At 37.0% G+C, this 17,262-nt stretch overlaps 1 protein-coding gene across 1 annotated transcript in view; it reads left to right on the forward strand.

Annotated features, from left to right (window-relative positions):
- The window catches only part of PLA2R1 (phospholipase A2 receptor 1), a 123,594-nt gene that overhangs the window by 79,856 nt on the left and 26,476 nt on the right, over positions 1 to 17,262 (forward strand). The window contains 7 exon segments of the mRNA XM_020903727.2: positions 2,566 to 2,650; positions 5,027 to 5,159; positions 5,721 to 5,756; positions 6,403 to 6,560; positions 14,479 to 14,543; positions 14,809 to 14,915; positions 16,576 to 16,715. Of these exon segments, the coding sequence (XP_020759386.2) occupies positions 2,566 to 2,650; positions 5,027 to 5,159; positions 5,721 to 5,756; positions 6,403 to 6,560; positions 14,479 to 14,543; positions 14,809 to 14,915; positions 16,576 to 16,715 (724 nt within the window).

Genomic DNA, 17,262 nt, shown 5'->3' on the forward strand with positions numbered 1-17,262 from the left:
TCCACTGAGTCAGTGATGCCATCCAACCATCTCATCCTCTGTCATCCCCTTCTCCTCCTGCTTTCAATCTTTCCCAGCATCAGGGTCTTTTTAAATGAGTCAGTTCTTCACATCAGGTGGCCAAAGTATTGGAGTTTCAGCTTCAGCATCAGTCCTTCCAATGAACACCCAGGATTGATCTCCTGTAGGATGGACTGGTTGGATCTCCTTGCAGTCCAAGGAACTCTCAAGAGTCTTCTCCAACACCACAGTTCAAAAGCATCAATTCTTCAGCACTTAGCTTTCCTTATAGTCCAACTCTCACATCCATACATGACTACTGGAAAAACCATAGCTTTGACTAGATGGACCTTTGTTGGCAAAGTAATGTCTCTGCTTTTTAATATGCTGTCTAGGTTGGTCACAACTTTTCTTCCAAGGAGCAAGTGTCTTTTAATTTCATGGCTGCAGTCACCATCTGCGGTGATTTTGGAGCCCAAGAAATAAAGTCTGCCACTGTTTCCCCATCTATTTGTCATGAAGTGATGGGACCAGATGCCATGATCTTAGTTTTCTGAATGTTTAGTATTAAGCCAACTTTTTTCACTCTCCTCTTTCACTTTCATCAAGAGGCTCTTTAATTCCTCTTTGTTCTCTGCCACAAGGGTGGGGTCATCTGCAAATCTGATTTGATATTTGTCTTGGCAATCTTGATTCCAGCTTGTGCTTCTTCCAGCCCAGCGTTTCTCATGATGTACTCTGCATATAAGTTAAATAAGCAGGGTGACAATATACAGCCTTGACATACCCCTTTCCCTAATTGGAACCAGTCTGTTGTTTCATGTCCAGTTCTAACTGTTGCTTCCTGACCTGCATACAGATTTCTCAAGAGGCAGGTCAGTTAGTCTGGTATTCCCATCTCTTTAAGAATTTTCCAGAGTTTGTTGTGGTCTATACAGTCAAAGCCTCAGCCCCTTGTAAAGCATCCTTTCATACTTGTGTATTGTAAGGTCTGCCCTATGAAACAGTACATGCAAACTGCCTCCAAGTTTGCTGTAACATCAAGTTTCATTATATCACTTCTATTTATATAAATTCTCACACTTGGAATGTCTCACAGAATTCAGTGTCAAGTATCTATCAAATTATTGATATTCACAAAATCACACCTAATCACAAAAGCTATATAATGTATATTCTACTCTTTGTCCAAGACTGCCAGGGAGTTCAGCCAAATCTCATGCTTAATTATACCAAATAAACCATCATTTATTAACAACAATTAATAGTATTAATAATTAGTATAATAATAATAAATTAATAATAATAATGCTCATCATTAGCATAGTGCTTCTTCTTCTTCCTATGGCACTGCTTTTCTATTTTTATTTTTATCATATATTAACTAGTTAAAATTATACAACTTTAGGCAATTGTTGGAGAGAAAATAAATACCAGTTCATATTCTAGGAGTGAGTATATGGCAGGAAAAATGTAGAACCCTGAATTCAGTGAGAAAAAGAATAAAAACTTCTCAACACAGGGAGAGTGATGTGGGTCTTCAGCCTGGTCACTGAGATGAATCTGCCTAGCTTAAGTTTAAGGCAGCATTCTCACCTTCCCACAACCTTAAATGTAAGCTATAATCATGGCAGTGACCAGTGGGTCTCAGTGATGCTGGAATTTTCTAGTCACATTTTACTTTCATTTGTATCATTCAGCAAAAAGAGCTCAAACATCTGAGGAGATACTTCACAATAGGCTTGTTTCTCTGCACTAAGGAAAATAAAGCATCTGTCATGACTTCTCAATCCTTTAAATCTTTAATTCTTCAAAATTATCCTCAGAAAATTATCTTAGTGAGATGGTTCATTGTACTATTAACCTTTATTGCTTGATGTATTGAATAGTCTGTGGTTTAACATATTGCTCCACCACCTAATAGGAGGGAAGATGGTTCTCTGTGGGTCTTTTCATGAAGTCTAACCAGTGGTGATGGCTGAAGTTAATCTACCATGCCTCAGACTGATTCATCGTGGAATTATTTACCCAGGGATATGGTTGGAGGAACCAAACCTGCTGTAAACCTTTTATTAAATGGTGGTGGTGGTGATTAATGCTCAGAGAGTACATGAACATCTGACAAACAACAAACATAGAAAAGTAATATAAATATGCAGTAAAGTAGTAAATAAATAAGGAAAAGTAGGGAAAAGATGTTCCCAAATTTCTTACCAACTCACTTTCATGTATTCTTGCCCTAATTGAAAGGTGTTGCCATTCCTAATGACCATGAGAAAGCCATATTCTCAATATGGGCAGACTTTTCTCCCAACTGCCCATCCCCAATGAGCATGCCATACAAACCAAGAGAGGTGGAAAGTGAGATTAGTCTTTGCTCAATTCATTTTATAGCTCTGGTTTTGCTTACGGGAAATGGTCAATAAATGCTTGCTCACTTGATCAGCTCTGCTAGTCATGTCAGCTGTCTCCTGCATAACTAAATACTTCAAAGAATTTTTGAACCTGTTATATAATATTGTGCATTCATTGCAAAGGGCCAAGTTTTAGTTTTTCTCTTCACAGGACAGAAGAAAGGCAGTTCTGGATTGGATTTAATAAAAGAAACCCACTGAATGCTGGTTCTTGGGAATGGTCTGATGGAACTCCTGTAAGTCTTTCCAAGCTGGAGAAAATGAGATGAATTTAAAGCAGGTGGCCCTGGAACAACTTGGAAAACCAACCAAGAGAACCTGAAAAGAACAGCCATGTCCCCTATGACTCAGAACTAAATCAAAAACTGCCCCAGACCTTGGCATTAAAAGAGTTATTTCAGCAAGGTCTTGAGAAACCTTTGCTAGCCAGATAGTTCCACAGCTAGCTATAAAATCTCATCCTAAAAGGAAATAAAAATCTCTGAAAAAGCCCTGAAAACCATCTCCCATGTGAAGAATCTCCAGCAGAGAAGCAACTGTTCTTTAAAATAATACCATGCTTCCTTTGCCCCACCCTCCCTCTCCAGCATAGCTCCTGATCATATGAGGGAGAGACCTCTGTCTATGTCACAGTGAAAAGAAATATCTTCAGTTTCTCTCACTTTAAAAGAACAGAAATGCCAGGTTTAAGAAGCTGCACCTCCTTCTCAGTCAAAGAAAATTATTTGGGAGGAAAAAAAAATTGTTTCTTACTCAGCCTCTTATGTGTAAAAACCTCATGTAGGAAAGAAGGAACTCACAATTACATTTTTTTTCAGGCACTAGGAGGATTTCTGAGATCTTGCTCATGATAGGGAAAAAAAAAACCAGAAGCAGTAACCCAGATTAAAATGAGATCCATCTGAAGGCACACGAAAAATCAAATTGTATAGTTTCACCAGTGAACTGGGGTTAGCAGCAGCCTGCAGTGAGCATTTAATACAGCTCCTATTCATTGAGCCCCAGTTTAAGTTCTGAGCACTGAGCTGAGTGCAACCCTGCATCATCTCTTTTCATCATTACAGTGATTCGACATAGTGGGTATTAAAATGATTAAGTAGTTTGCCTAAAATAATACATAAGAGAGACAGCATTTGTATACAGGTTGTCTGCCTCCAAAGCCACAATGTCATAAAGTCTCCTCATTGGCAAAATAGTAGCAGCCAAACTTTGACAGAGTAAAGATCAATAGGGAAAAGGGATCTTTAGACCTGATACATAGATGGTGTTCAAATCTGTACCTAGAAAATGGTTTTCAGAAAAACTATATGCTTAAGTGGGAATAAAAATAATGAGTGTGCTAGTTGGAAAAAAAAAACTCCACACAATACCACGCCAGTACTGCTTCTTTGAAAAGGGTGCCAGGACCAGAGGTCATGAAGAGATCTTGCAGATGACCTAGCCTCATCTATCTATTCTGCTGATCAAGAAGCCAAGGCCCAGAGAGTGGAAGGGGCATAACGCAGGGTTGACCAGCCACCACATAGCACAGTTGGGTGGTTACTATCAATATGGCACTTGGAAAATAAAATGTGGTGCATAGAGGTCGACAATGTCTTTTAGTAAAACAAACAAACTTATTAGCAATAGGAAAGGCATAGACAATTTGGTTCAGAATCAATGAGATAAAGCCATGAAGCAGTGGGCTGAGTCCCTCACCACTTACCACTGGATAGAATAAGTATCAAACTCATGCCATTCTCTGAATCTGAGCTTTATATATGTATATAAGTTAGATGAATTATTGCATGACTTTGTACATATTTGAAGGCGAGTATGTGGTAGTGGTTTAGTTGCTAAATTGTGTCCAACTGTTGCGACCTCATGGATGATATAGCCTGCCAGGCTCCTCTGTCCATGGGATTTCCCAGGCAAGAATACTGGAGTAGCTTGCCATTTCCTTCTCCAGGGGATCTTCCCAACCCAGGGATCGAACCTGTGTCTCCTGCATTGCAGGCAGATTCTTTACCCCTAAGCTACCAGGGAAGCGTAAATCATTTCAAAACCCTCTTTTTTTCAGATTTTTACCTGAGTCTTACTCATGGTCTGTCCACATTTCTATCAAGTAGTCATTAAATCATTGAGAAGTTTGAATCTCTAGTCAATACTCCTGTTGTATGGTCATTCATAGAAATAGATAGTTTACTGATTAAAGCTAGGGTTGACTTAGAAGTTAGTATTAGAAACTAAAAGCAAAAGAATTTACATCAAAGATGAGATTCAATTCTGAAAGATCCTTGAGCCACTAAAATGTTTACCCAGGATCCCAGAGCTAGCCTAACCTTAAGTGAGAAAACAGTGCAAGTTCATCTGACTTATTCCTTCTGGAGAAAAGAGTAGCATGCCTCTTTTTAAAAAACAAACAAACAAAAAAACAGAAAAAGAATCTTCAAGAAAAAATGCTGCAGTTTTCATTAGCTTGCTTTTCACAAATGTGGAACCACCTTTAACTGGCATCATAACTTGCTTACTCCAGAAGTCTATTGTGATTTTCTGTGGGGCTGCCTTTTTGATCATTTTAAACCTTTTGCAGGGAATCAGTATTAAGGAATAATGAACTTCATCTGCTGCAGGTTGTCTCTTCATTTTTAGACAATTCTTATTTTGGAGAAGATGCAAGAAACTGTGCTGTTTATAAGGCAAATAAAACGTTGCTACCCTCATACTGTGGTTCCAAACGTGAATGGATATGCAAAATTCCAAGAGGTAAACATATTAAGATCTTTACTATTTGTTTGCTTTCTAATCATCTGTAGCATTTTCCCAAGGCAACAGTTACAGAGGTCTAAAATTTAAGCAGTCTGGACCACAGTACCAACAACCTTCATGATGGACTAGATTGCACCATTCTAGAAAAATATGTATATCATGGTGGAATGAGAAAAAATGACACCAGTGCAGTATGCTAAGCTAGTGGGAAATGAAGATAACTGCCATGTTGTGGAGTATCGTATTTTGCAAGTACAACCTGGAAGAAATGTCACTGTGACATTACAAACAAACAAAATGACTTACCAGATGAGTAAGTGAAAGCACCAGCACAGTGTGTGACAAACAATAAGTGTTCACAACCTTTTTTCCTTAACCAGAGTTCTCTCTTGAGCCTCCTCTTCAAGTAGGAGAACTGATCACTTTCCAAACAACATCTGGTTCTCAATAATCTTTTAAAAAGCAAAGTCCAAAATATTGTGTTTAGGCCTGAAGTAATTCAGAGATAGTACATCTGAAAATAAACGTCACTCACACTGGCTTGCTTTTACTTTACAGATGTGAGACCCAAGGTTCCACCCTGGTATCAGTATGGTAAGAACTACTCCTGAATTTCTAACTTTATGCTACTTTATACCATTATTCTGCTATTACATAGCACCAATGGAGTTACTCTTTTCTTGTGTCAATTAGGAACTAATTTGTTCAAATTAACCATTCATAAGTAATCAAACTAGGGACTTCTTTTGTGGTCCGGTGAGTAAGACTCGACACTCCCAATACAAGAGACCCTGGTTTCATCCCTGGTCAGGGAGCTAGATTCCACATGACGCAACTAACTAATGATCCCGCATGCCACAACAAAGATAGAAGATCCCATGTGCCACAACTAAGACCCAGTGCAGCCAAATAAATAAATAAATATTTTTTAAATCAAAATGTCATTAAATATTACTAAAGACTAATATCATAGCTTAACTCCATTTTTATGGCACATGATTTTAAAATATGCATCTAGCCCAGACTTTGGAATATATGTGTTTCATATATGAAAGAGACCAGTGAAAATAAGTAAACTGTATACTTATGTATGTGTGGGAGTCGGTGTATTCACACACATTTTCTTAATGTTGAGTGACTAAATTACACATGTGAGGTCAATCATAGCACACCCTGTTTAAGTTTGCATTACATTGCTCAATAACTGTTGTATCACTTCCATTGCTTATTTCTCTTTCAGATGCACCCTGGCTCTTTTATCAGGATGCAGAGTACCTTTTTCATATTTCTGCCTCAGAATGGTCCTCCTTTGAGTTTGTCTGTGGCTGGCTGCGTAGTGATATTCTCACTATTCATTCTGCACATGAACAAGAATTCATCCACAGCAAAATAAGAGCGGTACTTAAATTCGATTAACTATAAGAAACTCAGAGTTTAACTCCTTCTTTAGTCCTTGAGGGGTTTTGTTTTCAAAAGACTTCAGACATTGACTTGTTTCATTGAAAGTCTTAGATTTTTAAGAATTGTTTTTCCTCCTGTTACAAAGATTTAGAGGAAATAATGGAAACACAGGTTTACTATGCTCGTGAGTTATTTCACTTCTCATGCTTTTTTAGCAACAAGGATGAGTGAGTAGCATTTTATTGTTTTGTGAGGTTCATTCCATCATTCAATGCATATTTATTCTGAATCTACAATTCTAGGGACTGACGTTTTATCAGGGCTTACAACAGATCAAATTTCTACCCACCTGGAGCTTATAGTCTAGTCTAGGAAAGAAGACTGCAAGCAATACAAGTAAATAGAACTACGTAGCATTTTAGAAAAAGATAAGTGGATAGAGGCATGCAGGAAGATAAAACACTGATGATGGACAAGGTGCATGCTGTTTTAAATTTCCAAATTTTACTTATAAGAGTATAATATTTTTTAGACTAGGAGGTGCATGCTGTTTTAAAATCCCAAATGTTACTCATAAGAGTATAATATTTTTTAGACTCTATACAGAAAATGATAAGGAGTGGTTCTACATTTCAACTTCAGATAAAGACTGGACTTAATCCTTTGAGAAGCTAGGCTAATTAGAAAGGAACATGAAAAATCTGTTAAATATGAAATAGACTACCAAGGAATAGTGTCAGGTTTTCAGTGTATTCCTTCAGCAAGCATTTATTGAGCATTAGCTTTGTCTCAGGCACTGTGGTATTTGCCAAGGACACAAAAATGAGATATAGTCAGTGTCTTTAAAAAGCTGGAAATAACACGATGTAGTAAGAGAAAAAAGATCAGTCTATACAGACTACCAAGGGGGCACCAGGGAGGAACAACCTCATTCCTAATTTTCCCTAGGAAACTGTTAAAGGTAAGTGAGAGTCTTTTTTCTTTTTCCATAATTTAATATTATTTCATGGTCTCCAGGAATCCTTTATTAATCTATCATCTTTTCATATGTTTGTAAGTTAACTGTTAAAAAGAAGTTCTATGTTAAAGCATCCTTGACTTGTAAGAGAAATGTCTTCCCTCCCATCTCATAGGGCTTTCCTGTCTCTGTAATTCTCTTTGATACACATACAGTGAGGAGGATGCAGGTTGGGTCCACTACTGAGTTTTGATGGAAAAGCCAAGAACCAAAGGGGTTAGGTGATGACTGAACTGCCCCACAGAGACACAGTAGCAGACCAACCAGGAGAAGAGGATATTCCCTAGTATTGGTTCATGCATTATATTACTACTCTTCATCTCCTACATATGGAACACTCAAGTCAAAACCAGAACATTAAGTATCAACGAGTTATATATCACGACCTCAGAAAATACATTTGTTTCTTTAGCTAGACGGCAGAGGCAGACTCCTTGCCCCAAGTGGCAGTAATAAGAGACCAGGTGAATGGCTAAAAACAAATCTATCAATACGTAAAGGGCACATCCCAAAAGGAAGTGATCATTTGGCCAATACTTACTGTAACAGTGTCAAGCACTGCGAAGCACTAATGTTTAATGGCATTCAGTCTTTCTAAGAACTCCCTGTGGAAAGTCTGTCATCAGCAGATTTTACAGATGAGGAAGCTAAGACTCTAAAGAGGTGAAACAACTTTGTTACACAGCAGCTATTTGGAATTTGGAAGTGAACCCAAGTCATCTGACTTAAAAGGTCATTTTCAAAAACCGCTGTGGGCAGCAGAATAGCATGTGCCTTGTATTAAAACAATCCATCCTCCGAAAGGTAGCCCTTGTATATTGTTGGTGGGAATGTAAATTGGTGCAGCCACTATGGAAAACAGCACAAAGCTTCCTCAAAGAATCCAACAATTCCACTCCTAGGTATATATCTGAAAAAACTAAATACACTAATTTTGAAAGATACATGCACCCCAGTGTTCATCAGTCAGTTCAGTTCAGTTGCTCGGTCCTGTCCGACTCTTTGCTACCCCATGGCCTGCAGCATGCCAGGCTTTCCTGTCCATCACCAACTCCCGGAGCTTGCTCAAACTCATGTCCATTGAGTCACTGATGCCATCCAACCATCTCATCCTCTGTCGTCCCCTTCTCCTCCTGCCTTCAATCTTTCCCAGCATCAGGGTCTTTTCAAATGAGACCGTTCTTCACATCACGTGACCAAAGTATTGGCGTTTCAACTTCAGCATCAGTCCTTCCAATGAATATTCAGGACTGATTTCCTTTAGGATGGACTGGTTGGATCTCCTTGCAGTCCAAGGGACTCTCAAGAGTCTTCTCCAAAACAGTTCAAAAGCATCAATTCTTCGGTGCTCAGCTTTCTTTATGGTCCAACTCTCACATCCATACATGACTACTGGAAAAACCATAGCTTTGACTAGATGGACCTTTGGGGGCCAAGTAAGTGTCTCTGCTTTTTAATGTGCTATCTAGGTTGGTCATAGCTTTTCTTCCAAGGAGCAAGTGTCTTTTAATTTCATGGCTGCAGTCACCATCTGCAGTGATTTTGGAGCCTAAGAAAATAAAGTCTGTCACTGCTTCCACTATTTCCCCATCTATTTGCCATGAAGTGATGCAACTGGATGCCATGATCTAGTTAGTGAATGTTGAATTTTAAGCCAGCCTTTTCACTCTCTTTCACTTTCATCAAGAAGTTCTTTTGTTCCTCTTTGCTCTCCACCACAAGGGTGGTGTCATCTGCATATCTGAGGTTATTGATATTTGTCTTAGCAATCTTGATTCCAGCTTGGGCTTCATCCAACCTGGCATTTTGCATGATGTACTCTGCATATAAGTTAAATAAACAGGGTGACAATATAGAACCTTGATGTACCCTTTTCCAATGTGGAACCAGTCCGTTATTCTATGTACGGTTCTAACTGTTGCTTCTTGACCTGCATACAGATTTCTCAGGAGGCAGGTCAGGTGGTCTGGTATTCCCATCTCTTTTAGAATTTTCTAGTTTGTCATGATTCACACAGTCAAAAGCTTTAGTGTAGTCAGTGAAGCAGAAGTAGATGTTTTTCTGGAATTCTATTACTTTTTGTATGATCCATTGGATGTTGGCAATTTGATTTCTGATTGCTCGGCCTTTTCTAAATCCAGCTTGAATATCTGGAAGTTCTCAGTTCATGTACTATTGAAGCCTGGCTTGGAGGACTTTGAGCATTACTTTGCTAGCGTGTGAGATGAGTGCAACTGAGCGGGAGCTTGAACATTCTTTGGCATTGCCTTTCTTTGGGATTGGAATGAAAACTGACTTTTCCGGTCCTGTGGCCACTGCTGAGTTTTCCAAATTTGTTGGCGTGTTGAGTGCAGCACTTTCACAGCATTGTCTTTTAGGATTTGAAATAGCTTAGTTGGAATTCCATCACCTCCACTAGCTTTGTTCATAGTGATGCTTCCTAAGGCCCACTTGACCTCACACTCCAGAATACCTGACTCTAAGTGAGTGATCACAGCATCATAGTTATCTGGGTCATTAAGATCTTTTTTGTATAGTTCTTCTGTGTATTCTTGCCACCTCTTCTTAATATCTTCTGCTTCTGTTAGGTACATACAATTTCTGTCTTTTACTGTGCCCATCTTTGTATGAAATGTTTCCCTGGTATCTCTAATTTTCTTGAAGAGATCTCTAGTCTTTCCCATTCTATTGTTTTCCTCTATTTCTTTGCACTGATCACTAAGGAAAGCTTTCTTACCTCTCCTTGCTATTCTTTGGAACTCTGCATTCAAATGCGCATATCTCTCCTTTTCTCCTTGGCCCTTTAATTTTCTTCTTTTCTCAGCTATTTGTAAGACCTCATCAGACAACCATTTTGCCTTCTTGCATTTCTTTTTCTTGGGGGTGGTTTTGATCACAGCCTTCTATACAATGTTTTGAACCTCCATCCGTAGTTCTTCAGGCACTCTGTCTATCAGATCTAATCCCTTGAATCTCTTTGTCACTTTTAGTGTATAAACATAAGGGATTTGATTTAGGTCATACCTGAATTGTCTAGTGGTTTTCCCTACTTTCTTCAATTTAAGTCTGAATTTGGCAATAAGGAGTTCATGGTCTGAGCCAAAGTCAGCTCCCTATCTTGTTTTTGCTGACTATATATAGCCTCTCCATCTTTGGCTGCAAAGCAGATAATCAATCTGACTTCGGTATTGACCAGTCTGGTGATGTCCATGTGTAAAGTCTTCTCTTGTTTTGTTGGAAGAGGGTATTTGCTATGACCAGTGCATTCTCTTGGCAAAATTCTGTTCGTCTTTTTCCTGCTTCATTTTGTACTGCAAGGCCAAACTGGCTTGTTATTCCAGGTATCTCTTGACTATGTACTTTTGCATTCCAGTCCCCTGTGATGAAAAGGACATCTTTTTTGTGTGTTGGTTCTAGAAGGTCTTGTAGGTCCTCATAGAACCGTTCAACTTCAGCTTCTTTGGCATCAGTGATTGGGGCATAGACTTAGATTACTGTGATATTGAATGGTTTGCCTTGGATTCAAACAGAGATCATTCTGTCATTTTTGAGACTGCACCCAAGTACTGCATTTTGGACTCTTTTGTTGACTATGAGGCCTCCTACATTCTTCCAAGGGATGCATGCCCACAGTAGTAAATGTAATGGCCATCTGTATTAAATTTACCTGTTCCAGTCCATTTTAGTTCACTGATTCCTAAAACGTTGATGTTCACTCTTGCCATCTCCTGTTTGACCACTTCCACTTTAAACCTTAACTCATGGACCTAACATTCCAGGTTCCTATGCAATATTGTTCTTTACAGCATCAGACTTTACTTCTGTCATCAATCACATCCACAACTGGGTGTTGTTTTTGTTTTGGCTCAGCCTCTTCATTCTTTACTGAGCCCTTCTCCAGTAGCATATTGGGCACCTACCAACCTGGGGAGTTCTTCTTTCAGTGTCATATCTTTTTGCCTTTATAAAAAGGCATGTTCATGGGGTTCTCAAGGCAAGAATACTGAAGTGGTTTGCCAGTCCCTTCTCCAGTGGACCACATTTTGTCAATAGCCAAGATAGGAAAATAATCTAAGTGTCCATCAACAGATAAGTGAATAAAGATGTGTCATATATATACAGTGGAATATTAGTCATAAAAAGAATGAAACTTTGCCATTTGCAACAACATATATGGACCAAGAGGGTATGGTGCTTCAGGAAGTAAGTCAGAGAAAGATAAATACTGTGTGGTATCACTTATATGTGGAATCTAAAAAATAAAACAAATGATGAATATAACAAAATAGAAACAAACTCATAGATACAGAAAATGAACTAGTGATGATCACTGGGGAGAAGAAAAGGGGAGGGGCAAGATAACAGTAGAGGATTAAGAAGTATAACCTACTATGTATAAAATAAATAAGCTTCAAGGATATACTATACAGCACAGGGAAAAATAGCCATTGTTTTATAATAAATTTAGTGGAGTAAAGAATGCTGTATAATTCTAAAGCAGTTCTTCCTCCTGCATAATTTGTAGCTATTAGGCAATTTTTGTTGAAGGCAGTGGTAGTATTTGTGGTAACCTACATTTCTTAGGTCAGTCCAGAAGTTCTGGATGAGGAACTAAACATGTAGAGGTCATACCACTCATTTTTGTGGCACACCCATCCTATAATTGCAGGAAGAATAGAGGTAATTAAATATTTTTAAAGTTACATATGTATTGTATAGCTTCTCTACAAAGAACAGTAACTCAGAAATATGAAAGACAAAAATATCATTCTTTGGGGGAGTAGAAGAACTAATTATTGAGAAAGAAAACTGTATGCAGTTTTTTAAAAGGCTGAAGCAGAATTTTTTTAATAGAATGTTACCATCTTGGAAAAGTGATGAGGCATAATTTCCTCTTTGACTAATAGAAGACCACAAGGCATGATCAGAGGGAATTTTTGAGAACAAATTTTTTGAGTCATCTTATTGGTCTGATCGATGCCAAAAAAATAAAAACAATGAGCACTTTATGAGTTGTTCGACATGAACTAATATTGTTATGCTCTGTTGTGCAATAAAAATTTGCATTTCAAAATTGCAATTTACCCTTATTTTTTCAATTTTATTTCAAAAAATTTCTAACAAAAATATATCAAATCTATTAGTCATCCCCCCAAATCTGGTGTTTTAAATCCTTAAAATAATTTGGTTTTGCTATTTTTATGGAAACATTTTAAGAGATAACAGGTTGTTCTCCCTTATATTGCTTTGTAGATTAGTATATTGGATATTACTGTGGGTTATTTGTTTATGGTAAGTGTTCTTTTCATATGATGCTATCTATAATGAATGCTTGTAACAAAACATAATTGATATTATGAAGTCCATTGTTTATACAAAAGAATACTAGTATCTTTTATTGTTGTGGTTTCACACCTAAACTGAAATTCACAACATCTGTTTTTCACATTGGATTTTTCCACTCTGAGTATTTTCTAACTTGACCTACGAAGTTCTGTCCCATGTCACAACGGGTTGTGATGTACCACGTGGAGGATTACCATGCTATAATTGAGGTGGTAATAAATATGCCACTTAAGATGTGGTAGTTGTAATTTTTCTTTAGAGATCCTTAATTGGGGCAATGAACAATCAGACCATGATTTCCACTATTGTTGCACACAAGACCTCTTTAGATTGAATGAAATGGTTGTGGTTCTCCCACTGAGTTCACAGCCAGTCTCCATGGACCCATTCCAAAGGCTGACAATAGGAGCCTAAATTCAGCATGTAAGAACATGTCCATGAAACAACACCTCAGGGAGCCAAAATTACAGTCGCTCCATCTTGCATTATTCACAAATTGCTGATGTGGCAGACAGCCACACTGGTTAAGGAGTAAAAATACTCGTGTATAAATTAGAATGTTACAGAGCTATTAGGTTCTGTTGTATGATGACTTGAAATTCACATGGAAAAATATATATCTATTTTTAAATGCATATCCAAGTCTTTACAGAAGAAATGAAAGTGAAAATTTACATGTATAATGCCTTCAGATTAACAGGTTTTTAGCATAAAAAATTAAGTTACATTTCACACACAGCACACACACAATAAAGAATATTGATTTAGAGGCCTTAGAGAAATCCTTAATGCCTCTTCTTCCTTTATAGTTGAAGAGGGAATTTCAATTTCCTGGGTCATAAGTCCAGTATTACATCTGGTCTAATGTGTATATGCACATGCATGTCTGTGATGTTTCAAGTTTATTCTTTATTGTTCTGAGATCTATGTGATAAATAATGGCATAAATTAATAAAATATAGGAAGGATAATTTTCTAGTTGTCAAACACTGGAAATACTGCAGTATTCTTTTGTCCTATACTGTAGTTTCCTTTTGAATGTGGGAGAGTGCTAATACTTACAACCAGACTAATGCCTAAAATACAAGTTCTTTTTACTATTGAGGTCTTTATGCCTCGAATTGTTTTTCAGGTAGTGTGGTTTTGCAGGAAATTTTTATAAATCATTGAGAGAATAAGTCACTAAACTTTTAGTTTAAAAAGGAATTCACATTCTATTTCACTTTACAATATTACATTATAAATCCCTACTATGAGAGTTAGAAAATTTATTTTCACATATATAAGAAACATTGTAACAAAGTTATGTATGAAACTAAAATTATTTTAAATATTTGATTCCAATTTTCTTCTATAATGAGGATGGAATAGTTTAGAATAATGAAGTTTCAGGTTTTCTCAAGATGCTAGGCCTTACTGTACTCTTCTTTAAATAATTGGGTAAAATACTGAAGAATAGAAAGCTATTAACAGCAACCCCATTAATCTTAATAGTGTAAAGGGAAAACAAGTAGAATAAATGCTGACATTCTCTCTCTCTTTTTTAAATAGCTATCAAAGTATGGTGTAAATTGGTGGATTGGACTTCGGGAAGAAAGAGCCAATGATGAATTTCGGTATGGACCTAGATTAATTTGCATTTAACCCTATTTGACAAGTTTTTTATTCGCAGAGTGATTGGACTAGATCTTAGTGGTTAATTTGTTGAATGGCTTTCAAACATTAACTTATAAATTTTCATTTCCCCAACTAAAGACATGAGTATTATTTTTAATTTAATAAAATAATTATGCCTCCAGTCCATACCCCAGAACTCCAGAAATGGTGTTAGAGACTGAATGCGCAGAATGAGAGAGCTTTCATTTCGTAATTTTCTTGCAGTTGGAGAGATGGATCACCAGTAACATATCAGAACTGGGACAGAGGAAAAGAAAGATCTATGGGCCGTAATGAGAGCCAGAGGTGTGGCTTCATTTCATCCATAACAGGTTATTTTATTTACTCCATTTTGGGGTTTATAATGCAAACATAATTTTCAGAAGACTTGAAGTCTCCTTTTAATTGCATTAATTCAGTGAAAAGGTTCTGTTTGGTTACTTTGCTTTTCAACCACATGTCTTTAATTTCATCAGTCTTAAGTTTCGTATAGCTTATTCCATGCATTCATGTTCTTAAAAATAATTTACATATAGATAAGTCCTTCATCTTGAACCAAAACTACCAAAAATGTGCCCACTGAAATGGGTCAAAAACTTGCCTAATACTATTCTTTATGAAATTTCAATATGGGCCCATTTAAAAAAAAATCTCTTTGTAGTATCCAGTGTATAATTGGCCAGAACTTTAACCTCTGACATTTTTTTCCATTTAAGAAAAATTTTCCTTGAATTCCTTGTCTTTTTTTTTCACACATTTGGCATTAATTGCGGCTTGCCTTAGAACACCAACTCTATCAGTTGGATTTAGAGGTACATGTATGTCTAAGATGGGTTTTTTAATTCTATGCATCAATGCAGTGTTATTGGGGTTGATTGTCCACTCATATCCATTCCTCTTTCTATCCAGTAAAAGGTAATGATGTTCCTAACAGATCCTCCCAAATCAGGAGAAGTAAAAATATGGAAAGTGATCTCTGGCTTAAGGGCAACTGCAGAGAAAGGAGAGGAAAAACCATGTTGTTAATCAGCTCACTTTTGCCAGCAGGTGTCACAACAGCCTACAGAAAGGCTGTTTGTGATTCTGGAGGAATAGCAGCTAATCTGAATTGAAAATAGCATTCCAGCCCCTCCTTCAAAATGCCAATATCTTTTTGGCTCATACCCCTCACACTAGAAAACAGAATCTCCCCTTGCAGTTTACATGCATCCTTGTCCTATTCTGGAACATGACTTGAATGCTAATGAAATACATTCTATAACCTTTACTCTGAAAATAAAGATTTTCTAATTATTTTCTAAGAGGCTGAGGACTTTGGGATACATCTTCCTGAGGGCATGTCTCTAAAAGTGTGTGTTTTGTTCAAGGGTCAGTGTTGAAAAGTGCTTCTTCCTTGGAAGTTCCTGAGTTATTTTTTCTAAAAATTTTTTCAAAATTATTATATTTTTAAGAATTAGAGTAGAAACTATCATCTATTATTTTAGAATATTTTTCCTCTTTTTACCTTGAAGTGGAATACTTTAAAACAAAGAATACTTATTTATCTTAATCTTTCAAAAATTCATATTTTCTGGCTTTTATTAAAAATTAGGAGATCTGGAAATAGCAGGCCCCCAGTCTCACATGACAACAACTGATTAAAGCTTGCACTCTTAGTGAAACAAAAATATTACTCTACAAAAATATCCTTTGTTAAACAAGTCAAATGTTCTTAAAACTTTCAACAGTGCTGTGATTTCATTTCCAATATTTGTTTGCATTTTTCTTGTATTTGCAAAATTTCTACATTCTTAAATTAGAATTACTGAGTTGGCATTTTGCCCAGTTAGCTCTTGTCACAGAGAACTCTATAGTTAGTAGTTAAATATAGTTCAATTTCCAGATTTAAAAAAGTATGGTAGACCAAAGCAGTCATAAAAAAAAATTGACCATTACAGAATTCCTACAGAGTCACCATTATTTCCTATCACTTCTAACCATTTTCTCCTCCAGGTCTCTGGGCTAGTGAAGAGTGTTCAATTTCTATGCCTAGCATCTGTAAGCGAAAAAAGATTTGGGTCATAGAAAAAAAGAAAGATATTCCAAAACAACATGGAACCTGTCCCAAAGGATGGTTATATTTTGACTATAAGGTAAACTTGTTTTCAAAAAGTTGCTTTTGTTTTTCTTTTGTAGATGTTAATTTTGGAATGTAATCGAAAGTGGGCCTGACTTTAAAAAACCATGAGTTGTCCATTGGACCTGGAATTTTTTGTCACAATTTTCAAGGGATTTGAGAAGTTTTCTATTTAGGGACAGATCTCTTGAAACAAGAAGGTTTTGTCAAAAACAGCTTTGACACCACCCTTCATTTATATACTCAGTTTTTGCTACTGACATTGTCATTCATTGTGCTGTATGACTATTTCATTTAGGTGTGATGTGCGTGCATGCACGTGTGTGTGTGTGTGTGTGTGTGTGTGTGTGTGTAGGCCATGTTCCCAAATGAGCTATCAACTCCAGAAGGCCCAGACTGTTTTCTTCTTTTGTGTCTTTCTGCCTGGAGCTCACATAGAGCTCTACACGCCTTGTGAATTGACCAACTAATAATGTAGCTCAGTCAACTTTGTCTTGAGCCTCATAAAGCTGGTGTTTCCATGCAGAATCGAATTTTTTTTTTAATTTTTTTAAGTGGCCAGT

This window comes from Odocoileus virginianus, chromosome 13 (assembly GCF_023699985.2).
Source record: "Odocoileus virginianus isolate 20LAN1187 ecotype Illinois chromosome 13, Ovbor_1.2, whole genome shotgun sequence".
Classification (NCBI taxonomy): domain Eukaryota; kingdom Metazoa; phylum Chordata; class Mammalia; order Artiodactyla; family Cervidae; genus Odocoileus; species Odocoileus virginianus.